The sequence below is a fragment of the Suncus etruscus genome, chromosome 19 (genome assembly GCF_024139225.1).
Source record: "Suncus etruscus isolate mSunEtr1 chromosome 19, mSunEtr1.pri.cur, whole genome shotgun sequence".
Lineage (NCBI taxonomy): Eukaryota > Metazoa > Chordata > Mammalia > Eulipotyphla > Soricidae > Suncus > Suncus etruscus.
The window spans coordinates 11,457,454-11,483,122 of record NC_064866.1 but is presented as its reverse complement, the minus strand read 5'-3'; the positions used below and the strand labels follow the sequence as shown (position 1 = coordinate 11,483,122).

At 47.0% G+C, this 25,669-nt stretch overlaps 1 protein-coding gene and 1 non-coding gene across 2 annotated transcripts; both read left to right on the top strand.

Annotated features, from left to right (window-relative positions):
- Positions 1–1,068: 1,068 nt before the first annotated feature.
- Positions 1,069–3,171, top strand: TAFA3 (TAFA chemokine like family member 3; the record flags this gene model as incomplete). Its single annotated transcript, XM_049765827.1, has 3 exons — positions 1,069–1,183; positions 1,861–2,010; positions 3,044–3,171. Coding segments are annotated over exons 1-3 (393 nt in total), but the record flags the coding sequence as incomplete, so codon positions are not given.
- Positions 3,172–17,955: 14,784 nt separating this feature from the next.
- Positions 17,956–18,062, top strand: LOC125997631 (U6 spliceosomal RNA). The gene has a single exon (XR_007491671.1). It is a non-coding gene; the product is annotated as a U6 spliceosomal RNA (small nuclear RNA).
- The last annotated feature ends 7,607 nt before the right edge of the window (positions 18,063–25,669 follow it).

Genomic DNA, 25,669 nt, shown 5'->3' with positions numbered 1-25,669 from the left:
TCCAAGTTTTATTTTAAAGTATCTTTTTGTTTATATATATAAAACAGATACTGAGGGCTGGCGAAATAGCACAATGGTAGGTCATTTGCCTTGCATGCGGTTGACCTGGGAGTGACCTGATTCAATTCCTGGCATCCCAGCCTGCCAGGGGTGACTTGCCAGGAGTGATTGCTGGGTGTGACCCCCAAACCAATCAATCAATAGAGTTTAAAAACAAAAGAAAACAGGGGCCGGAGAGATAGCATGGAGGTAGGGCATTTGCCTTGCATGCAGAAGGACAGTGGTTCGAATCCTGGCATCCCATACGGTCCCCCAGCCTGCCAGGAGCGATTTCTGAGCGTAGAGAAAGGAGTAGCCCCTGAGAGCAGCGGAGTGTGACCCCCCCAAAAAAAACCAAAAACAAAAGAAAACAGAAACCCATGAATGAAATGTTGGGCTTTTATCCCAGGCTTCCAGCCCTTTGAGCTTTCTCTTGGGGCCCTGGAAATCTGAGAACAAGTTTAGAAAGAACCTACATGACTCAACCTTATTGTTCTTCCCATGTCATCGCCTTTACCTCCTGGGGGCTATGTCTGGCCCAGCCTTCAAGCTCCCCCCTTAAAGGTCGTCTCCCCCAAGAAGCTTTTTTTGTTTTGTTTTGTTTTGTTTTGGGGGGACCACATCTGATGACGCTCAGGGGTTACTCCTGGCTGTGCTCTCAGAAATCGCTCCTGGCTTGGGGGACCAGATGGGACGCTGGGGGATTGAACCTTGTTCCATTCCAGGTTAGCTGCATGCAAGGCAAATGCCCTACCACTTGTGCCACTGCTCCGGCCCCTCCAAGAAGCTTTCTGTGCTTTCCTGGCAGGACTGTGAGCCTAGTTCCAGGTCACCTGTTCTAGCATTCACACCTTTCTCTAGTGAATTAGTGCCAGTCTGAGAGCTGTCTGGGCCTTGGCTTTGCTTCCTGACAACCTCTGTGCCTTTGAAAGTCCCTGGCACAGAGTGCTGAGGCTGGACCAGAGGAGGAGGGCAGGGATCTCCTTCTGGGGTGACTGGGATGTGCAAGTGAGCATTTGTCTCTGCAGGATGCGTGAAAGGGCCTCTCGGGGCAGAAGCACAGGCAGTTATTTGCAGGCACTGGGCCTAGCCTGCTTGTGGGCACTGCTGGCCTCGGCTTCTTCGCAGCCTCCAACTGTCACAGGTTTGGGGGACTTGATGGGTTTTGAGGAAACGGAACGTCCTACCCAGGTCCACGCAGGTACTAGTACTCTCCTTGGAAGAGTGAAATATATAGATTCTGGCTTCACCTCTATTCCTCAGTCCAGAAACTGGGACACTGCCTCTGCTATCTGAGCCAGAGGGGGTGGATACAATCACTGTTGCCTTTGGGTCTGGGTAAATGATGGTTTGAGGGAGGCCTCAAAGGGTTAGGGTTAGGGTTAGGGTGAAGGTAGGAGGAAGGAAGGAAGGAAGGAAGGAAGGAAGGAAGGAAGGAAGGAAGGAAGGAAGGAAGGAAGGAAGGAAGGAAGGAAGGAAGAAAGGAAGGAAGGAAGGAAGGAAGAAAGGAAGGAGGAAAGTAAGGGAGGGAGGAAGGAAGGAAGGAAGGAAGGAAAGAAGGAAGGAAGGAAGGAGGGAAGGAAGGGAGGGAAGGGAGGGAGGGAGGGAGGGAAGGAAGGGAGGAAGGGAGGGAGGGATGGAAGGGAGGAAGGAAGGAGCCCCATGTAGGGGTAGGAAGAATTCACTCCTTTCTTTCTCCCCAGCAAGTGGAAATCTCACTCCTCCCACCCCCAGGCTGGCAGGAGGGACTAGGGGACCAGCCAGGGAGTGAGGTACTGGGTTCAAGGCTGGCTTACAGTGCCTTTAACACTGTTCCTTCAGTCCTTGGCCAGCAGGGCACCTGCGAGGTGGTCACCGCTCATCGATGCTGCAACCAGAACCGCATTGAGGAGCGCTCCCAGACGGTCAAATGCTCCTGCTTCACTGGCCAGGTGGCCGGCACCACGCGGGCAAGGCCCTCCTGCGTGGACGGTGAGCGAGAGGCTGGAGATTGCTGACCGGACAGATAGGAAGGTCTGGTCAGGCCCTGCCATCTGCTAGGGATATAATTTCATACCAGCACTCTTTTTTTTTTTTTTTTTAATTTTATTGATTGGTTGTTGGGCCTCACCCAGCAGTGCTCAAGGGTTACTCCTGGCTCTGCACTCAGAAATCATCTCTGGCAGGCTGGAGGGACCAGATGGGATGCCGGGATTCGAACCACCATCTGTCCTGGGTTGGCTGCGTGCAAGGCAAATGCCCTACCGCTGTGCTATCTCTCTGGCCTCAAGACGCCAAATTTCTATGTGAGGGCTCCTCACATAGGCCCTATTCTCATTCCCAAAGGGCCTTTTTCTTTTTTTGTTTTTTGTTTTTTGTTTTTGGGCCACACTCGGCAGTGCTTAGGGGTTACTCCTGGCTGTCTGCTCAGAAATAGCTCCTGGCAGGCACGGGGAACCATATGGGACACCGGGATTCGAACTAACCACTTTTGGTCCTGGATCGGCTGCTTGCAGGGCAAACGCCGCTGTTCTATCTCTCCGAGCCAAATGGCCTTTTTCTTCCCCTCCTGGTCCCCACACTTCCTTTCCCAAGGCCCAGCCCTCCCAGTTCATTGTTGCCTATTCAGGAGCCGTGCAAGGGATGGTGTCCAGTGTTCCCACACATGCCTACTTGTGCCCTTTTGTTTTGGGGTGCCCTGTAAAGGGTTTGCACACTTGCTCACATACCTTGGTGCTTTGCTGAACGCTGTCCTCCCTGCTGATGACATGTAGGTCCGCTTCAGTACAGCTTCTGCTGTTCTGTGCATGGTGTGAGGTAGGGATCAGTGGCACTGAGGTTGATATGGTTGTGTAGCAGGTCACAGTCTCCTGGAATCGAGGCTGGCAGGGGAAGTGGGATTGAAGTGTGTGTGTGTGTGTGTGTGTGTGTGTGTGTGTGTGTGTGTGTGCGTGCCCAGACATGTGCCCATCTTTCTGGCCCAGTCCTGGCTGCATGCTGTTCTCCTTGCCTTCTATTCCTGCAGCCTTCATTGTGGTGCAGAAGTGGTGGTGTCGCATGGAGCCGTGCCTGCTGGGGGAAGAATGCAGAGTGCTCCCGGACCTGTCAGGATGGAGCTGCAGCATCGGCCACAAAGTCAAAACAACCAAGGTAAAACAAAACAAAACAAAAACAAAACAAAACAAAACACAACCAAGCAAGGTAGCTGGTAGGGACTTTTGTCATTCCTCCTTCTCCCCTCCCCTGCCCCAGGGGTGCCATCCCCAGGTGAAATCTGTAAACCCATACTCTGGGCTGACCCCAGAGTCTGTTATGACTCTTTTCATCCAATAAGGCCTCTGAGGGGCTGCAGAGAAAGCATGGAGGAAGAGCGTTTGCCTTGCATGCAGAAGGGTGGTGGTTCAAATCCCCGCATCCCATATGGTCCCCGAAGCGTGCCAGGAGAGATTTCTGAGTGTAGAGGAGTAACCCTTGAGTGCTGCTGGGTGTGACCCATAACCCCAAAATAAATAAATAAATAAATAAATAAATAAAGCAAGCCTCTGAGTCCAAAATGTGTCCTGAGAGAATCTTCCATGCTCCAAATGCCTTGATTTTCTTCTCCTTTTGCCTTGAGCGACTTTGCCTTCCAGAGAGTGTCAAGTCTGGGTCCAATTCTTCGAAAGACAATTGAGGCTATTTTCTAGACAATTCCATGAGGGATCACTCCAATAGCTGATCTGCCCACCAGCCACTAAGTACTAATTCCCTGAGCTCCTAGCTGCCTTTTTCTCTTCCAACTGCCATGTTCTGATAACCCTTGGGAGGATGGTTGTTTTCATGGTTTGCTGCCTGTAGCACAGAACAAGGAAGTAACTAAAATTTTTTTCAAGCTCTTTATTGTTGCCATTGTATCATGGTAAATCAGTCACTGCCTCTGTCATCACAGGGTACAGATGAGCAGCACTATGGATAGGTTAGAAACTCTGCCTCTTGGAGCTGGAAAGATAGAGCATGGAGGTAGGGCATTTGCCTTGCATTCAGAAGGACAGTGGTTCGAATCCTGGCATCCCATATGGTCCCCTGAGCCTGCCAGGAGTGATTTCTGAGCATAGAGCCAGGAGAAACCCTGAGTGCTGACAGGTGTGACCCAAAACCAAAAAAACAAAAACCAAAAAACAGAAAACTCTGCCTCTCCTGAGGCCAAACCAATAGCACAGCAGATAGGGCATTTGCCTTGCACGCAGCCCATCCAGGATAGACCCAGGTTCCATCCCTGGCATCCCATATGGTCCCCTGAATCTGCCAGTTGGATGTGATTCCTGAGTGCAGAGCCAGAAGTAACTGTTGAGTGGCCCACAAACAAACAAACAAACAAAAAAACAAACCCAACGCAAAACTCTTCCTCTTCTTTCTCTGCCCATCACCACACCTTCAAGATAAGCAAGCGCCTTTAAAAAATAATAAGCCAGAGAAATGGGGCCGGGCGGTGGCGCTGGAGGTAAGGTGCCTGCCTTACCTGCGCTAGCCTAGGAGACGGACCGCGGTTCGATCCCCCCGGCGTCCCATATGGTCCCCCAAGCCAGGAGCGACTTCTGAGCGCATAGCCAGGAGTAACCCCTGAGCGTTACCGGGTGTGGCCCAAAAACCAAAAAAAAAAAAAAAAAAAAAAAAAAATAAGCCAGAGAAATAATCTAAATTGTACATTTGCCTCAATTTCACTCCTAAGCACCACACAGTTCACCATGCACCAGCAGGAGTAACCATTAAGCACTAAGCACCACTGGGTAGGATCCAACACACCCCACAAAGAGAAAGATTTTGAAGGAAACATTGTGTGTGGTATAAAATAGTACTTCCTAGCATATTGAATGCAAGGGGAACAGCTATTCTGAATGTATTTAAGATAGCAAAAGTGACCTATCAGAGGCCAGAGCGATAGCACAGTGGTAGGTCATTTGCCTTGCACTTGGCTGACCTGGGGCCGACATGAATTCTATCTCTGGCAGACCTGAGCTTGATCCCTGGCATCCCATATGGACCCCCAAGCCAGGAGCAATTTCTGAGCACAGAGCCAGGAGTAACCCCTGAGGGTCACCGGGTGTGGACCAAAAACCAATCCCTCCCAAAAAAAAGTGATCTACCAGGGCTGGAGTGATAGTACAGTGGGTAGAACATTTGCATTGTGTACGGCTGACCCAGGTTTGATCTTCAGTACCCGAGATGATCCCCTGAGCCTGCCAAGAATCATTTCTGTTTTGTTTGCTTGTTGGTTGGGTTTTGGTTTTTGGGCCACACCAGTGATGCTTAGGGGTTACTCCTGTCTATGCACTTAGAAATCACTCCTGGCTTGGGGGATCATATGGGATGCCGGGGATCGAACAGAAGTGTGTCCTAGATTAGCCTGTGCAAGGCCAATGCCCTACCACTTGCGCTACCACTCTGGCCCCTCCATCCTATGATCTTCCCTATTTTATTCTCTAGGTCACACGATAGGTTTTGGGATAGTGGCCTGGACAGGACAGCTTCATTGAATTGAAGAACTGAACTGAAGAAACATATCCAGCTATCATCAGGAAATTTGGAAATCCACTTGTGAGGCTTCCCCTGCTCTCCATCACCCAACCAACAGAGCACTACTCTTCGCAGCAGCATTTCCATTCTTTACTGGACAGGTCTCCTACCACATATCTCCTGTGCCAAGCTCTTCCTGGGGACATGAAGGAAGGTCAAAGCCTAAATTGTCCTTGAGGCATGTCCAGTCAAGTTAGAATGTGGATGAAAGACATTTTTGTTGATTGAAATGAAAGCACTTGCACTGGACTGTGGGTTTTGTGGACTCTGAGGCCTGGTGAAGGTGGAGCCCATGGAGGGAGGGGTTGTCCCTGGATGACTTACGTGAAATGGAGAGAAGAGAGATGAAAATCCTGAGAAGAAGGGGCTGGAGAGATAGCACAGCTGTAGAGCTTTTGCCTTGCATGAAGCCAATCCAGGGCGATGGTGGTTCGAATCCCGGCATCCCATATGGTCCCCTGTGCCTGCCAGGAGTGATTTCTGAGCCTAGAGCCAGGAGGAACCCCTGAGTGCTGCTGAATGTGTCCCCCCCCCCTCCAAAAAAAAAAAAAAGACCCAGCTGCTAGGGTGAGTTGCCTGGGGAGGAGTTGGGGGATTTTTCTTCTGGCTATTGTTTCTGCTGGAGCTTCTCTTGATAGGGGGTCCAGCCTTCTCTGGGCTGCTGAGGCTTTAGGTAAAAATCATATCTCATATCAGGCCTTGGCCACTGACTACAAGAGAGGTTCCCCCCCCCAAAAAAAAAACCCATATGCAGTGTTGACTCAGACATGTCAGTGATTACCACAAAAAATTTTGGGGTGTAATTCCACCTTCAAAGGAAGCCTTCAAATGTTACCAGAATTAAGTTCTTTTTTTTTTTTTTTTTTTTTGGTTTTTGGGCCACACCCGTTTGACGCTCAGGGGTTACTCCTGGCTATGTGCTCAGAAATCGCCCCTGGCTTGGGGGGACCATATGGGAAGCCGGGGGATCGAACCGTGGTCCTTCCTTGGCTAGCACTTGCAAGGCAGACACCTTACCTCCAGCGCCACCTACCCGGCCCCTGGAATTAAGTTCTTTATTTAGTAAAAGGGACCCATTCCCCAAACTCCAAGGACTTTAACTTGTAGCTAATGGTGTTAAAACTGATTAATCAGACCATTAATAATTAGCCAATTAATGCAAATTATTTTCAGAGGGACTGGAGAGATAGCACAGTGGTAGGGCGTTTGCCTTGCATGCACACAGATGGTGGTTCAAATCCTGGCATCCCACATGGTCCCCTGAGCCTGCCAGGAGCGATTTCTGAGCGTAGAGCCAGGAGTAACCCCTGAGCACCACCAGATGTGACCCAAATACCAGAAAAAATATTACTTTCAGCCATGGCTATATTAAATTTAAAAAGCTACCTTCACTCCCACAGTTTGCATTTGGCAAGTAGGACCAGTGGAGTGAGTTTATCTTCTTTGCAAAAGATAAATTGTTATCCAAGATGGTGGTGACCTTGGTAATCAGGAACAAATAGTAATAAAAAAGTTAGAAATAGGAGTGTAAATGTGTGATTTATGAAAAAGAACAGTGGATTTATGATATGGCATGGTCAAACTGAATTATTGCTTTTTTGTTGTTGTTGTTGTTTTGTTTTTTTGTTTTTCGGGCCACACCCATTTGATGCTCAGGGGTTACTCCTGACTAAGCACTCAGAAATCGCCCTTGGCTTGGGGGGACCATATGGGACACCGGGGGATCGAACCGAGGTCCTTCCTTGGCTAGTGCTTGCAAGGCAGACACCTTACCTCTAGTGCCACCTCACCGGCCCCTCTGCTGGAGAATGTGTTCAATAAATACTGAGTGAAATGAAAGCTAATTTAAAGGTAGATGAAATACAACGTTTTGTTTGTTTGTTTTTGTTTTTTGGGTCACACTCGGCAGCACTCAGGGCTTTTTTCCCTCTACACTCAGAAATCGCTCTTGGCAGACTCAGGAGACCATATGGGATGGTGGTATTCAAACCACCGTCCTTCTGCATGCAAGGCCAACACCCTACTTTCATGCTATCTCTCCGGCTCCTCTAACCTGATTTTCAACCAGCCCCCATAAACCAACCAACTCAGACCTGCCCACTAACACCCATCTCTTCTCTTAGGGCATGGTTCAAGGGCCTCTGGCTCTAAGACAAGTTCTGGGTGGGGCATCCCGTTGGCCAAGATCCTGTCTTGTCCAACAATCTACTTAGGCAGGAAAAGGGTTCCTAGAGGATGGCTGGAGCCTCTAGGATTGGTATGATCAGGCAGGCACCATAAATGATTGGGGAGGCCTCTGGGACATGAAGACTCAGTGAGAAGCTAGTTGGTCATTTTATTAGCAAGAGAATTAGAGCTTCAGGGACTGCTGGGAGCTACTGAAATCAACTCCAGTTCAGGACTGCAGGTATGTAGGTGTGTGTGTGTGTGTGTGTGTGTGTGTGTGTGTGTTGGGTGTGTGTTGGGTGTTTATAGAGAGGTCTAGTCCAGAATGAACAATGTTTAGTTCTAAGCCTAGAGAAGATGGATTGAAGATTTGGACATCAGTTCCTCACTCATCTCCTCTTTTTGTTTTTGTTTTTGGGTCACATCCGGCAGCACTCAGGGGTTCCTCCTGGCTCTACACTCAGAAATAGCTCTGAGTAGGCTCGGAGGACCATATGGGATGCCGGGATTCGAACCACCGTCCTTCTGCATGCAAGGCAAACGCCTTACCTCCATGCTATCTCTCTGGCCCCTGTACTGTTTTATTTTGTTTTGAAAGTAAACTTAAAAATGTGAAAGCCATCCTTCACTTGAAGGTGATAGGATTCCAGATCTGAGGCCCTTTTGAGGGAGACAGACACCCCAGAGCCTCTAAAGGTAGTGCTTGACTCTTCGCCTCTCCTTCTTACTTGGGGAACCTGAGCAGGAAGGCTGAATTGGGTTTTGTTTTTCACCTAATGCAACTTGAGAGATTGTTGAGTGAATTATTTAGGCTGCCAAGGAAGCAGCCTAAGTGGACTTACTTTCCCAGCCTTGGGGAAGCCAGATATAAGCTTCCATCCCCTCCCAGCCCATCTGCAACCTGGGAGACAGTCTAGGAGGGAGGAAGGAGTGCTGTCTCCCTGCCTGTCTAGTGGTTCCTCCAGCTGCTGAGCTAGGGCTTGGGAGGAAAGCCTGTGCATGTGTGTGTGTGTGTGTGTGTGTGTGTGTGTGTGTGGTTGTGTGTGTTTGTGTCTATATTCACTATCCCATTCATCCCAGGCTGCCACCCAAATGCTTCTGATTTCCTCTTCCTGATAACCTTCATCCTTGCTTATAGAGACCTCTTTCCTTTGACATATGCTAGAATTAACTAATTCATATATATATATATTTTTTTTTCTCTCTCTCTTTTTATGGGCCACGCCTGACAGTGCTCAGGGCTTACACCTGACTCTGTACTCAGGAATAATTCCTAGAAGGCTCAAGGGACTATACGAGATGCCAGGTTTGCCGTCTGCAAGACTAGCATTTGCCTGCTATGCTCTCTCTTTAGCCCCTCTTTTTTTTTTTTTTTTTTTTAATTTTTTTTTTTTTTTTTGGTTTTTGGGCCACACCCGTTTGACGCTCAGGGGTTACTCCTGGCTATGTGCTCAGAAATCGCCCCTGGCTTGGGTGGACCATATGGGACGCCGGGGGATCGAACCGAGGTCCTTCCTTGGCTAGCGCTTGCAAGGCAGACACCTTACCTCCAGCGCCACCTACCCGGCCCCACTTTAGCCCCTCTTAAGTGTTTGTCTTCTGCAATTGCTTTCACCTCAAACTTCATTATCTCTTCCTTCCATTACACACACACACACACACACACACACACACACACACACACACACACACACACACCCTTCCTTCCTTGAACACTCACACGCTTCTTCCTTAGCACTTCTACCCAGTCCAACCCCCCTAGACACCCCAAAGAAGCATTCACTCTACAGTATGCAGCTCTGGGTGGCCCCATCTCAGAGGAGCCAGCAGGAACACAATCCCTGAGTAGGATCAAAGCTGAGCAGACCTGGATTCAAATCTAGGTCTACTCAGCTTGTTCTGATTTATTTTGCTGCAGGATCTTTATCAAATTACTAAACTCCCAGAGTCTTCATTTCCATGACTGTAAAATCAGGACAGTGACATCCTTCCTCCCTTAGAGACTTGTGAGGATTGAATGAGATGCTTCAGAGAAGAAATATATGCCCCTCACCTTTCACTTACTGTTTGACCCTGGTCTTGTTCTCCTAGCCAGCGAAGTAACTAGTAAAGGTCTTAGACCTCTAGCCTCTCTGAGAAGCTGTCTCTATAAAATTCTGTTACTGACTGGCCCTTAGAGACTTACAGAGACCAGATGATGCAAGGTAAATAATGAGAGTCTGTTGAATTAAAATGGCTTGGTATAGGGCTGGAGAGATAGTAGAGTGATAGGGCTTTTGTCTTACACACAACCAATTCAGGACCGACAATGGTTTGAATCCTGGCATCCCATAGGATCCACACCCCCCCCCCAACCCTACAGGGGCGATTTCTGAGCATAGAGCCAGGAGTAATCCCTGAGCACTTCTGGGTCTGACCCCAAAACAAAATAATAAAAGAAAACAAAAAAATAGGCTTGGTATAGCCACATCCTACAACTGCTGCTATGTCTATTTACCAGCCAGCTACATAGACTCATTTTATTTTCAAAAAGAGATGTAAACCAAGCGGTGAAAAATCATGGGTCAACTGGCCTTACAGTTGGGGTACTCTTGGGAAGAAGGACAGGCCAAGTGCCCTGCTGAAGCTTAGGAAGTTATACCCACAGCCCACAATTGCCACCAATCCAGTGGCTTAACTTGAACATTTTAGAGCACATCTCTGCAGAGATGCTTAATGGATCAAAGCTCTAGGTATGTCAGTGTTTGGAGTGAGAACTTCAGGACTTTGTTGAAGTGAGTGAGCGCACACACACCCTGTTTCTTCATACTTCCGGAAGCCCTGGCAGCCATAGCCACATCACATGGTTGCTATGTCAGCCACAGAACTTGGAATTTCTGAACTGTGCAGTCACATGTGTTGCCACAGGACACCTCCAAAATGTTCAGAACTGATACCCCAAAAGGAACACACCAAATTAGATGTCAAGGTAGCAGAGAAGGTTAATAAACAAATAAAAACAAGAGCAGAAGGGCTGGAGAGATAGCATGGAAGTAGGGCATTTGCCTTGCATGCAGAAGGACGGTGGTTCGAATCCCAGCATCCCATATGGTCTCCCGAGCCTGTCAGGAGTGATTTCTGAGTGTGGAGCCAGGAGGAACCCCTGAGAGCTGCCGGGTGTGACCCTAAAACAAAATAAAACGAAACAAAACAAAACAAGAGCAGAATGATAACTAGCAACAGACAGTTTAGGAAAACTTCAGATAATGACTTAATGACCTCATTGCAAAGTATAATAATATTTACAAATTTTCTTTTGCTATAATTTTGTTTTAATAATTTCATGACCTCTGAGTTGTAAACAAGCAACATAATGTAAATTGTTTTGTGCCTGCCAAGGGGACAAAGTTGTGGGTGGATAGGAATCCGAGGACAATGGTGGAGGGAATTTTCACTGGTGGTGGAACATGGAATGGCAGAAAAAAATATATTATGAGCAGCTTTGTAAGCCATCTTTTTTTTTTTTTTTTTTTGGTTTTTGGGCCACACCCGGTGGTGCTTAGGGGTTACTCCTGGCTGTCTGCTCAGAAATAGCTCCTGGCAGGCACGGGGGACCATGTGGGACGCTGGGATTCAAACCAACCACCTTTGGTCCTGGGTCAGCTACTTGCAAGGCAAACGCCACTGTGCTCTCTCTCCGGGCCCATAAGCCATCATTTTTAAATAAAGTAATAAAACATTTAAAAATTGACATGGTAGGGTTCATTCATGAAACTTTTCTATTCTTTCATATAGCTTCACTTTTAATCTAAACATGAGGGCTGTTTTTTTTTTTTTTTTTTTGACCACACAAAAACAAACAAAGAAAGAAACAAAATTGTGTTTGGGTCAAAAGCTCATTTAGTCCAAAAGCAAATAAACAATTTTTTTGTTGAGCTGGAGTCAGACATAGCACAGTGGTAGGGCGTTTGCCTTACATGTGCTGGGTTCCATCCCCAGTATCCCATATGGTTCCAGAGCCTGCCAAGGGCAATTTCTTTTCTTTTTTTTTCGTTTTTGGGCCACACCCGGCGGTGCTCAGGGGTTACTCCTGGCTGTCTGCTCAGAAATAGCTCCTGGCAGGCACGGGGGACCATATGGGACACCGGGATTCAAACCAACCACCTTTGGTCTTGGATCGGCTGCTTTCAAGGCAAACGCTGCTGTGCTATCTCTCCGGGCCCCCAAGGGCAATTTCTGATTGCAGAGCCAGGAATAACTCCTGAGCACTGCTGGGTGTGACCCAAAAACAAAACAAAAAAAATTATTTGAAAAAAAATTTTTTTTGAGAGGGGATCACATCTGGTGGTGTTTAGGGCTTACTTCAGACTATGTTCAGGGATCTCTTTTTGTGGGGGGCAGGGGATCTAACCTAAAATCTAACCCTGTTTGGCTATGTGCAAGACAAGTATCCTACATGCATTGCTCCAACTCCTCCTCTGAATGTTCTTTTTTATTTTTATTTTATTTTATTTTGGTTTTTGGGTCACACCAGACAGCACTCAGGGGTTCCTCCTGGCTCCATGCTCAGAAATCGCTCCTGGCAGGCTCGGGGACCATATGGGATGCCGGGATTTGAACCACCATCCTTCTGCGTGCAAGGCAAATGCCCTACATCCATGCTATCTCTCTGGCCCCAGGAATCACTTCTGGTGGGCTCAGGAGACTATAGAGAAAGCCCACAATTGAATCTGGGTTGGCCACATGCAAGGCAAATGCCCTACCTGCTGTGCTATCGCTCCAGCACCTCCTCTGGATTTTCTACAAAGAAAAATTATGTTGTGTATGAATAAAGGTGATTTTATTCCTTCTCTCTAATTTGGATGTTGTTGGTTTTTCTTTGCCTGATTTTACTTAATGGCTTATTAACTACCACAATTTTTTGGGGAGCCACACCCGATGATGCTCAGGGGTTACTCCTGGCTATGTGCTCAGAAATGGCTTGGGGGATCATATGGGAGGCCTGGAGATCAAAACTCTGTCTGTCCTAGGTTAGCAAATGCAAGGCAAACACCCTACCGCTTGCGCCACTGCTCCCGTCTCTAAATACAATAATATTTAATAAAAGTAAGGGCAGATAATACTGGAGCTGGAGAGATATTCCAACATATAAGGCCTTGGATCTTGGCCTCTGGGCTTCAAAAGAGGTCTTCTGGCATATTCTTTCCCTTCACAAGCCCTGTGTCCTAACTGCTAGAGTAGAATGAAGACAATCAATTCTCAGTTCTGTTGAGGACAGTGAAGGTGGTTCAGAGACACTGCTATGGAGTGAAAATGCCCTCTTTACATCTGAGATGGTGAAGAGAATGGGGAAGGTATAAGCCAGAAGAAAATGACGTTAGAGGTGCTTTTCTGCAATGTTTTTTCCGGAAACCTGGTGAGTTTCCGGAATGCTACAATGCTCTGAAATGAAAACACAATGGGGGATCTAAGTTTCCTTATGAGGAGAAATCCTCAGGGCTGGAGCAATAGCACGGCAAGGAGGGGATTTTCCTTGCACATGGCAGACCCAGGTTTGATCCCTGACATCCCATATGATCCCCTAAGCTTACCAAGAGTGATCCCTGTTTGCAGGGCCAAGAGTAACCCCTGAACACTGCTGGGTGTGGCCCAAAAATCAAAATAGGAAAAATCTTGGCTTCACCATCTCCAGCATTGACCAGCCCCTGGACTCATGAGTGGCTCGTCCTGGGCCAAGTCTGCCTTTGATCTAAGCCCTGAACATTAGCTCCTATGCACATGAGGTCCTTGGACAACACTGTACCCAGGAAGAAGGCAGGAAGTAGTGTTCAAAATAAAGGCACCCTCCATTTCTTCTGTTTCCTTCCCTCTTCCTGTTCCAGGACTCTGTAGGCTAATCCTAACCCTAACATTAACCCTAACTCTAAACCTAACCCTAATCCTCGAACCCTAAACCTAACTCTAATCCTAATCTTTTTTTTTTTTTTTTTTTTTGATTTTTGAGCCACACCTGGCGGTGCTCAGGGGTTACTCCTGGCTGTCTGCTCAGAAATAGCTCCTGGCCGGCACGGGGGACCATATGGGACACTGGGATTTGAACCAACCACCTTTGCTCCTGGATCAGCTGCTTGCAAGGCAAATGCCACTGTGCTATCTCTCCGTACCCAATCCTAATCTTTCTAACCCTAGTCCTCAAACCCTAACCCTAACCCTAAACATAATCTTTTAGCCCTAACCCTAACCTTAATTCTTTTTTTTGTTTGTTTTTTCCGAGCCACACCCGTTTGATGCTCAGACGTTATTCCTGGCTAAGTGCTCAGAAATCGCCCCTGGCTTGGGGAGACCATATGGGACTCCGGGGGATCAAACCACGGTCCATTCCTTGGCTAGTGTTTGCAAGGCAGACATCTTACCTCTAGCGCCACCTCACAGGCCCCCCCTAATCTTAATTCTAACCCTAACCCTTTAAATTTTTTCTGTAAGGCTGGGGAAAGAAGAGAGAGGCAAAGTGACAGAGAGACAGAGACAGAAAGAGAGAGTGGGAAATGAGACAGAGAGAGAGACACACACAAAGACAGACAGACAGACAGACACACATACACACAGATCATGGCATCCTGGCTGGCAGAGAAAGCAGGGCTCCAGCACTAGCCCCCTATACCTCCCTGGGCCTCCTTGTCTGCTCCCACCCCACCCAACATTGGCTTCGTGAAGTGGGACAGGTCCTTGGAGACCCCAATGGGGTTGGACTCTGTGGTGACATTTACCAAAGACACGAGCTCAGTGAACACTGTAATTTGCTGATTAGAAATGAAATCCTGATTTAAGGTAAAAAAAAAAATAGAGCACCTGACATTGATTCACAGAGATGGGGGCCAGAATGGGGCCAAAGAGGTGCTGTAATGAGGAGGGAACTCATCAGGCCTTTGCAGAAGGAGAGGGGAGGAAAAATGGGGGCAGGCTGCCTGGGAAGGGCTAGTATACACCTCAAAGGGGACTGGAGGGGACAAGACCAAGCTGAACTCCAGGGCTGGGAGTCTGGAAGAGTTGGATCTAGGGAGAGAGGCTGAAGGGTTTGGTCCTGGGACCAGGAAAAAAACCCTAAAGTGATGCAGGAAGAGGCTTCTACAGTCTGGGCTGGCCATTTCCCTTTTCTGAAAGAAAAGAGAGAAGACAAAAGGGACAGAGAGGGTGGAAGGAAAAAGAGGGAGAAGAGTGATTAGGAGAGAAAGGGAGAGGAATATCCAGAGGATAAAGGAAAGAGGGGGCCAGAGAGATAACACAGAGGTATGGCATTTGCTTTGAACGCAGCTGATCCAAGTTAGAATCCCGGCATCCCATATGGTTCCCCCCCCCCCAACCCCCCACCCCCCGCTCTCGTGCCTGCCAGGAGTGATTTCTGAGCACAGAGCCAGGAGTAAACCCTGAACACCACTGGGTGTGACCCCCCCAAAAAATAAAAGAAGGAAAGAGGACTGGGAGTCAGGAAGAGGAGTAAGAGAGAGGGAAGGAGGAGGAAGGAATTAGAGGGGAGAAAAAGGGAGGCAAGAGAGAGAAAGTTGGGCCCGGAGAGATAGCACAGTGGCGTTTGCCTTGCAAGCAGCCGATCCAGGACCAAAGGTGGTGGGTTCGAATCCCGGTGTCCCATATGGTCCCCCGTGCCTGCCAGGAGCTATTTCTGAGCAGACAGCCAGGAGTAACCCCTGAGCAACGCCGGGGTGGCCCAAAAACCAAAAGAGAGAGAGAGAGAGAGAGAGAGAGAGAGAGAGAGAGAGAGAGAGAGGGAGAGAGAGAGACTGAGAGAGAGAGAGAGAGAGAGAGAGAGAGAGAGAGAGAGAGAGAGAGGGAGAGAGAGAGAAAGTTGTAGGCAGTATTCAGTTGTGACACTTTAGTCTCTGATTTGTGGGTTAGGTTTCTGTGACCCACACAGGAAAGAATTCAAGTGCATGTCAGACCAATAAATTCTAGAAAAACACTTGTTAGAGAATAATGGACATGGAAGAATCAGGATGCAAGGCATTCAAAAAACAAATGAGTTGTCTTGTCTCTAAGCAAAAGAAATGGTTTATTATGTGTCCTGAAAGGACTGAGGGACAGAGAGGTGGGGGGAGTTTGTCACTTTGATAGTGGAAGTACAGTAACTTTACATACCTAAAACACAAACATTAATGTTATTGTAAACCATGATATATATCACATATCATATATAGATAGATAGAGATAGAGAGATAGATAGAGAAAGTAAAATTATAAAGGGACTACAGCACTTGCTGTGTACACAGCCAAACCTGATTAAATCCCTGGCATTGGATAGGGTTTTCCAAATCCGTCCAGGAGTGATTCTTTTTTTTTTTTTTTTTTTTTGGTTTTTGGGCCACACCCGGCAATGCTTAGGGGTTACTCCTGGCTGTCTGCTCAGAAATAGCTCCTGGCAGGCACGGGGGACCATATGGGACACCGGGATTCGAACCAACCACCTTTGGTCTTGGATCGGCTGCTTGCAAGGCAAGCACCGCTGTGCTATCTCTCCGGGCCCCCAGGAGTGATTCTTAAATGCAGAGCCAGAAGCAAACCCTGAGCACCTTCAGGCATGCCATTTCTCCAAAAAGACATGGGGTTAAAAAAAAATAAGACAAGTGCAGTTGGAGGCAGTTGGAAGAGAAGAGTTACCTAGTGATGGAGAGGGGGGTCCCCAATCCATGCTCAGTGGTCCTCCTTCCTGCCTATCTTCCACCTCCTCCCTTCCAGCACTTTTTGGGAAACACTGCTTTCTGCCCCTCCTCCCCATGCAGAGAAGGAAATAAAATAAATCAATAATAGCCACAGACTGGAGTGATTGCTCCAATGGGCAGGACCTTGGCCTTGCACATGACAGACCTGGGTTGGATTCCTCAGTACCTCATATGGTTTCCCAAGCACTACACTGAGCACAGCTATATGTGGCCCCCAAACAAAACAAAACACACACCCACAAGGTGGCAAGTCAGACTGTTGTAAGCACCTGACCTGAAGTCACTGGGCCCCCCAAGTTGCCCTGGGCAGGTGCAGCTTCAGCAGGAAGGTGGCGAGTGTTGGCAGAACTGCCAGGAGAGCTCCTGGTAATAAGGAAACAGCCTGGTACATGACAGGCAGGACCACCAGAAAGTGGGCACTACTAGGGGCATTTGAATCTGGCGGGTATGAAGTTAGCCTCGAGAACATTCTGAATGTCCTTGAGATGGTCAGAGTTTTGCTTTGTTAACTTCGGTAATCTGGGACGGTCCTCCCAATACACTGTGGCCTGAAGATGGCTTTGCCCTGGTTTTGCATTTGAGAATTTCTGCTTCTGTCCTGTCGTGCCAGCTCTGGACTGTCCTGCCAGTGTCCTTGTCCCCATCAGATACCCTACAGAATGGAACTTTTGTTTTAGTTACCATAAATTATCAAGCTATTCATGACTGGGTTCCAGGCAGACGATGTTTCAACATTTGTCCCTTGACAAGTGTCCACTGCTATGAGAATGTGCTAGACTCCCCCCCTTTTTTTTTCTTTTTTCAGTTTTTGGGCCACACCCGGCATTGCTCAGGGGGTCACTCCTGGCTGTCTGCTCAGAAACAGCTCCTGGCAGGCACGGGGGACCATATGGGACACCGGGATTCGAACCCACCACCTTTGGTCCTGGATCGGCTGCTTGCAAGGCAAACGCCGCTGTGCTATCTCTCCAAGGCCCTAGACTCCCCCTTTTTAGTTTTTCTTCTGGGGTTTACAGTACTATGGCTGATCAAGTTTCATACAGAACACTTTGCTAGCTGCTCCTCTTGCTGTTTGAGAGCACTTTCCTCCATCTGTCATTGCTTCCTCTATGAAAATGGAATTTCTTGGGTTTGTTTTGAGGCCGCTTCCTCCTTCTCTCCCTTCCTTCCTTCCTTCCTTCCTTCCTTCCTTCCTTCCTTCCTTCCTTCCTTCCTTCCTTCCTTCCTTCCTTCCTTCCTTCCTTCTTCCTTCCTTCCTTCCTTCTCTTCCTTCCTTCCTTCCTTCCTTCCTTCCTTCCTTCCTTCCTTCCTTCCTTCCTTCCTTCCTTCCTTCCTTCTTTCCTTCCTTCCTTTCTCACCCTTTCTCTATATCCCTTGGCTCTTCCATCAGTCCCTTCCTCCCTTTCTTTCTCTCTTTTTTCCTTACCTTACTCACCTCTCCTTCCTCTCCTTTCCTTCCTACATCCTTTCTCCCTCTACAGAAGAAACAGCAGAAAAACAATATCTTGTGCTCGCTTCGGCAGCACATATACTAAAATTGGAACGATACAGAGAAGATTAGCATGGCCCCTGCACAAGGATGACACGCAAATTCGTGAAGCGTTCCATATTTAAAAAAAAAAAAGAAAAAAAAAGAAAAACAATATCTTAATGGATTAAAGTACAAAAATCATATAACCTTTACATATTAAAATTATTAAAAATAATCATGGGGCCAGAGAGATAGGTGGGGCATTTGCCTTGCATGCAGAAGAATGGTGCTTCAAACCCCAGCATCCCATATGGTCCCCTGAGTCTGCCAGGAGCTATTTCTGAGCGTAGAGCTAGGAGTAACCCCTGAGGGCTTCCGGGTGTGACCCAAAATCTACAAAAAAAAAAACAACCCCAAAAATTACTCTAATAATTATATTTTTGGGGGGTGGGACCAGGAATTACTCCTGACTCTGTGCTCAGAAATCACTTTTGGGGGGTTGGAATGGTGATGCAGTGGTAGGATGTTTGCCTTGCACATGGCTGACCTAGGATGGACCGTGGTTTGATCTTCCAGAGTCCCATATGGTCCCTCAAGCCAGGAGTGATTTCTGAGTGCATAGCCAGGCGTAACCCCTGAGTGTCACCAGGTGTGGCCCAAAAACAAAAACAAAAACAAGCAAAAAAAAAAGAAGTCACTCTTGGCAGGTTCGGGGAACCATATGGGATGCCAGGAATCAAACCCACGTTAGCTGCATACAAGGCAAATGCCCTACCTGCTTATCCCTCTGGCCCTCAAGAATTTTAGTTTTATTTCACAAAGCAGAGGGTGAGTATGGGGTTATTGTTAGGGCTGGACTGATCAGAAAATTTAAACTACAGTCAAAATGTATAGCTAAAATGAAGAGAAACTATTTATATTTTTCTTCTTAAGTTTCAAATAAATATTTTTTTTTCTAAAAATCCTCAAAATATTAAAAGATCTGGAGCAAGAGTGGATAAGGCACTTACTTGCCTTGTATGCAACTGAGCTGGGTTTGATTCCTGGGGCACCACATATGGTTTGAACCCACCAGGAGTGAACCCTGAGTGCAGAGCCAGGAGAAAGTACCAAGCACCACCTCCAGTATGACCCTATAACAGAAAATAAAATTTAGGGGCCGGAGAGATAGCACAGTGGTGTTTGCCTTGCAAGCAGCTGACCTAGGACCCAAGGTGGTTGGTTCAAATCCCGGCGTCCCATGTGGTCCCCCATGCCTGCCAGGAGCTATTTCTGAGCAGACAGCCAGGAGTAACCCCTGAGCACCACCGGGTGTGGCCCAAAAACCAAAATAAATAAATAAATAAATAAATAAATAAATAAATAAAAAAATTTAGGAAATATGAGCAAGATGGACATTCCCCTGTGTCTTTCCTCTTTGGCCAGTAATCCATTTCAAGCCAAACACACCTTAATATTTATTTTTCCCTCCCACTTTTTCTCTCTGCCCTCATTTCCCAGGTACTTTTTCCCAGGTACATTTCCCTCAGGTACTTACCGGTAGTTTTATTACCAAGGTTCATTGTACTTGTTGAGGGTAGTGGGAAATGCTCCCAAATAATGCTCAGGACCTGGGGATTCATATTTGGTCTTCATATATGAAGACAGTCAGCTCCATGCCTGGGTCAGTGATCCAGAGCTGCGTAGGTCCCCAGGAGTGCCAAGGGCCATTAGTGTCAACTCAGTGGTATTGATGCTGGGAGTTGAACTCAGAATCTTATTATTATTATTATTATTATTATTTTTTGCAGGTGAGAGGGGCATACTAGTGAGACTGAATTTACTCCTGGCTCTACATTCACAGCTCTCAAATGGGGTATAGCCTAATGCAAGGTGGGTGCCCCACCTACTGAACTATCTTGCTAGCCTTCAGTACTTGCTTTTTTTTTTTTTTTTTGGTTTTTGGGCCACACCCAGCGGTGCTCAGGGGTTACTCCTGGCTCTCTGCTCAGAAATAGCTCCTGGCAGGCACGGGGGACCATATGGGACACCGGGATTCGAACCAACCACCTTAGGTTCTGGATTGGCTGCTTGCAAGGCAAGCACCACTGTGCTATCTCTCCGGGCCCAGTACTTGCTTTTGATGTGAGGTTTTGTTGTCTCATTGCTTTTTTCCTCATGGTAAATAATGACCATTTTTCTACATGTCTACCTATTACTTGGATGTCCTTTTTTGGAGAATAATTTGTTCAAATATTCTTTTTTTTTTTTTTTTTTGTGGTTTTTGGGTCACACCCGGCAGTGCTCAGGGGTTACTCCTGGCTCCATGCTCAGAAATTGCTCCTGGCAGGCACAGGGGACCATATGGGACGCTGGGATTCGAACCGATGACCTCCTGCATGAAAGGCAAACGCCTTACCTCCATGCTATCTCTCCAGCCCCTGTTCAAATATTCTAACTTTTTAATTGATTTTTTTTTTTTTTTTGGTTTTTCGGGCCACACCCGTTAGATGCTCAGGGGTTACTCCTGGCTACGCGCTCAGAAATTGCCCCTGGCTTGGGGGGACCATATGGTCCTTTCCTTGGCTAGCGCTTGCAAGGCAGACACCTTACCTCTAGCGCCACCTCGCCGGCCCCTTTAATTGATTTTTTTGTTTCAAGTTTAGGTTATATACTTTGTTATTCAGATGTATGTATGGTGTGCAATTATCTTTTCACATTTTATTAAATATGATAATTTTTGTTCTGTTTACATTTTTCTTTTTCTGTACAAAAACTTTATTTACTTATTTATTTATCTATTGATCGATTGATTGATTTGGGGCCACAACTATTACTCAGGGCTTACTCCTGATGCTGCATTCAGGAATGACTTCTAGCAGACTTTGGGGACTATAAGAGATGCTGGGGTTGAAATCCGGGTCAGCTATGTGCAAGACAGATGCCCTACAGCACTACTGTACTATTGCTCTGGTCCTAAAAACTTTTCTTTTTTTTTTTTTTTGGTTTTGGACCACACCCGTTTGACGCTCAGGGGTTACTCCTGGCTATGCGCTCAGAAATCGGCCCTGGCTTGGGGGGACCATATGGGATGCCGGGGGATCGAACCGCGGTCCGTCCTACGCTAGCGCTTGCAAGGCAGACACCTTACCTCTAGTGCCACCTTCCCGGCCCCTCCTAAAAACTTTTCAATTTAATGTACTCTCAACTGTTTTTCTTTCATTTTATTTCACATGCTATCTCCAAAAAACACCCCAAAGGCTAATGTAGTGAGGCAATTCATCTGTGGAAACCTACTTAACTATATGAGAAGATAAAAGCTTTTTTTTTTTTGGGGGGGGGCATACCTGGCTGCGCTCAGGGGTTACTCCTGGCTATCTGCTTAGATATAGCTCCTGGCAGGCACGGGGGACCTTATGGGACGCCGGGATTCGAACCAATCACCTTAGGTCCTGGATCGACTGCATGCAAGGCAAATGCCACTTTGCTATCTCTCTGGCCCCGAGAAGATGAAATCTTGCCTTTTGTGTCTAGGGTGACAGTTCAGTGGAAAGGGTGTTTGCCTTTCACGCTGCCCACCCAAGTTCAATCCCTGGCACCCAGTATAGTATTTTTTTTTTTTTTTTTGGTTTTTGGATCACACCCGGCAGTGCTCAGGGGTTACTCCTGGCTGTCTGCTCAGAAATAGCTCCTGGCAGGCACGGGGGACCATATGGGACACCGGGATTCGAACCAACCACCTTTGGTCCTGGATCGGCTGCTTGCAAGGCAAACGCCACTGTGCTATCTCTCCGGGCCCTATTTTTTTAAATTTATTTATTTATTTATTTATTCGTTTTTGGGCCACACCTGGCGGTGCTCAGGGGTTACTCCCGGTTCTGCACTCAGAAATAGCCCCTGACAGGCTGGGGGATCATATGGGATGCTGGGAATCTAACCAGGTCCCTCCCGGGTCAGCCACATGCAAGGCAAAAGCCCTACCCTGTGCTACCTCTCTGGCCCCACCAATATAATCTTTTGAGCCCAGCTAGGCCTGATCCCTGAATACAGAGCCAGGAGTAAGCCCTGAGCAAGCCTGGATGTGCCCCTCCCCTAACAAACACAAAACCCCCTCACAAAAACTTGCATTTTAGAAAATTGTGACTAAACTGCAGGGGATAATGCCCAGCAAAATGAGTCACAAAGAGAAAATAAATACTGGATGATCTCACTAATCTACATCTGATCGCAGGTTAAATATGAAGAAACAAAGAAAGGAAGCACATAAAAACAAAGTAAAAACAATCTTTGGACTTTAAATATTAAACTGAAGTCACCAGAGGAAAAGGAGGAAGGAAAGATGAATAAGTCCAAATGACTGGCAAATGTTGGTACTTCGGAAGTGGGTATGGAATGGTGAAGTAACATATTTTGAAGAAGGGTGGAAAAATATCCCTAAAACAGAATTGTGACCCAACCTTACTTCAATTAAAAACAAACAAACAAAGCTAAAAGCCAGATTAGCCTAATCCATTCATTATAAGTTTTCCAATGAACTTATGGCTGCCTAGATTCATATTTTATTATGAGTAATGGTTCTGGTGGCTTTTTATTTCAGTGATTTTTTTTCTCCTGAAATGATTAGGTGTACTTCTTTGTAAGTTAAAAATAACTGCTTTATTAACCTAAAATCAATTTTTATAAGAAAGGCAGGGCAAGAGCTGCATTGATTTTCTCTAAATAAATTTTGAGAAAAATGAGTCAATGTCTCAGTGTCACCTCCAAAGGTGATGTGATAAATTTTTTGTTTTAAAATAGAATTATTGTCTCAGACTTTACAATTTTTGACAGGATCTAATCCACTGCTGTCATTATTCCTCCTGATGGTCATATTTACCCAACTTTGGTCAGTGTTAGCTCAATCATGTTTATTGCTGTATCCTGTTGACAAATCCAAAAATCTTCAGATTTTGGTGATTTAAGGCAAGGTAAGAAAAACACAAATAAGGGGCCCGAGCAATAATATAGTAGAGAGGGGCAGGAGAGATAGCATGGAGGTAGGGCATTTGCCTTAAATGCAGAAGGACGGTGGTTTGAATCCCGGCATCCCATATGGTCCCCTGAGCCTGCCAGGAGTGATTTCTGAGTGTAGAACCAGGAGGAACCCTTGAACGCTGCCGGGTGTGACCCCAAAACAGAAAAAAAAGCAAAAAATAATATAGGAGGTAGGGTTCTTGTGTTACATGCAGCGGATCCAGGTTCAATCCTCACCATTCCATATAGTTATCTGAACCCACCAGAAGTAGTTTCTGAGTGCAGAGCTAGGAATAATTTCTGTCAGGTGTTGACCCAAAACAACAATAACAGCAACCAACCAACCAACCAGCCAACCATCAACCAACCATCAACCAACCAACCAACCAACCATCAACCAACCAACCAACCAACCAACCAACCAACCAACCAACCAACCAACCAACCAATCAACCAACCAACCAACAAAAAACCTCCAAATAAAAATACAGAAAAGAAGCAAAAAGAAAAACACAGACTACTTTTGATCATTTCTAGCTGAAGACTGGAACCACCTAGTTCTCTAAATTCCCTAGTTCCTATACAGAAATAACTTTTTCCCCTAGCCTCAAGTTTATTTGTACACAGAACACAGGAGTTACCCAGGCAAGCATAGTCCAGGGGACACTCAGACCTTCTGCGTTCACACTGGCATATAGAAGCCTCTCTGGATCCTTGGTGGGAGCCTGGTGATTGTTGGGAGCTTGAACTGGTGCTGAAGCTGCTGTGACCATCTGGGCCTTGGTTTGAGCCTGAGTCTTTGGCCCGCAGAGTCTGAGACATTTGGCAATGTGGACATAAGGGCCTGGGTTGAGCCAAGCAGGCAAATTGATGGACCTTGTGACTGTTTTTCTTTGAGGTGACAGGCCTGGCTGCTTGGGTTTGGTGCAAGAGCTTTGATGAGCTCAGCATTGGCACACATGGCCTTGGCATTGTTGTCCTCATCTATTTCATGCCCTTTTTGTGTTTCTCCACAAAGAGCAAGCTCCTTAAAATTTGGGTTCCTGGGGCCTGAGCGGTGGCGCAAGTGGTAGGACATCTGCCTTGCATGCGCTAACCTAGGACGGACCACAGTTCGATCCCCCTGCGTCTCATATGGTCATCCAAGTCAGGAACAATTTCTGAGCACATAACCCCTGAGCATCCTGGGTATGGCCCAACCCCCCCTCAAATTGGGGTCTTGGGCTAGAGCAATAGTACAGCAAGTAGGGCATACATGTAGCTGATTGGAATTTGATCCCTGGCATCTCATATGTTACCTTGAGCCCTCAGGGAGTGATTCCTGAGCATAGAGCCAGGAGGTAACCCCTGAGTTCTGCCAGCTATGGCCAAAAACCAAACGAAAAAATTTGGGGTCCTGGGGCTGGAGAGATAGTAAGTGTAGTAGCAGTAGTTTGCCTTGCACATGGTCAACCTTGATTTGATCCCCTGCATACTAGATGGTCCCCTGGACCATCACTCCCCAGGAATAATTTCTGAGTACAGAGCTAGGAGCAACCCCTGAGCACTACTGGGTGTGACTTAAAAAAATTGTGGATCCCGGGGCTGGAGAGAGCTCAGCGGTGGGGCATTTGCCTTGCATGCGGCTGACCCAAAAGGGACATGGTTCAATTTTTGGCATCCCATATGGTCCCCCAGTCTTCCATGGTGATTTCTGAGTGCAGAGCCAGGAGTGACCCCTGAGCACCACTGGGTGTGGCCTAAAAACCAATCAATCAGTCAATAAATAAAAAAATAAAGTTTAAAAATTGTGGCTCCTTGGGCCAAGAGCAATAGGACAGTGGTAGGGCGTTTGCCTTGCCGACCCAGGACAGACCTGGGTTTGATCCCCAGCATCCTATATGGTACATGCCACTGATGTGGCCCTCCCCAAAATTGTGGATCCCTGGGGCTAAAGCAATAGCACAGTGGGTAGCGTGTTTGCCTTGTTCTCAGGTGACCTGGTTCATTCAACTGGAATTTCTTCTTGGTTTCTTTTTCTGGTTTTTGAGCCCCGCCCAGTGATGCTCAGAGGTTGTATTGATTGCTGCTCTGTTCTGTTTGATTTATGATCCTTTAAACACTCAGACAGAAGAGATAGAAGCACACATGTTCCCTTGATCCACTAACAGGGCTGGAAGGCTTCAGTGGCACCTAACTGAACCAATGGTGAAAACAATCAGCAGAGGGGGATGTCCAGGCCCATCGGGGGTCGAGTTAATGGCTTTTTGGGAGGAAGCAGAAAGGAGGCTCCCTCTCCCCCTGATTTCTCTGCTCGAATGCTTGTCTCTTAGATAATGTCCCCAAGTAAAAGGCTGTTTGTTCCCTAGATTAATTGCTACTTGCCTGTCACCACTTTCAAAAATCTACAGTCAATGTGGATTAGAACTAAATTGGTGGCATAATAAATTTATAAAAATGAAAAAAAAATAACAGGGGCTGAAGAGATAGCATGGAGGTAGGGCACTTGCCTTGCATGCAGAAGGACGGTGGTTCGAATCCTGGCATCTCATATGGTCCCCCAGGCCTGCCAGGAGCGATTTCTGAGCATAGAGCTAGGAGTAACCCTTGAACGATGCCAGGTGTGACCCAAAAACAAACAAACAAAGACTCTTCTCCAGTGGTAGTTCCTCTTCTAGGGACCCTTCCTAGGTTCCTGAACCTGGGTTTTCTGTTTCTGCTCTTTTTCATTTTTTACTCTGGGATCAGCCCTCCAGATTGGGAGCACCCAGAGGGCAGG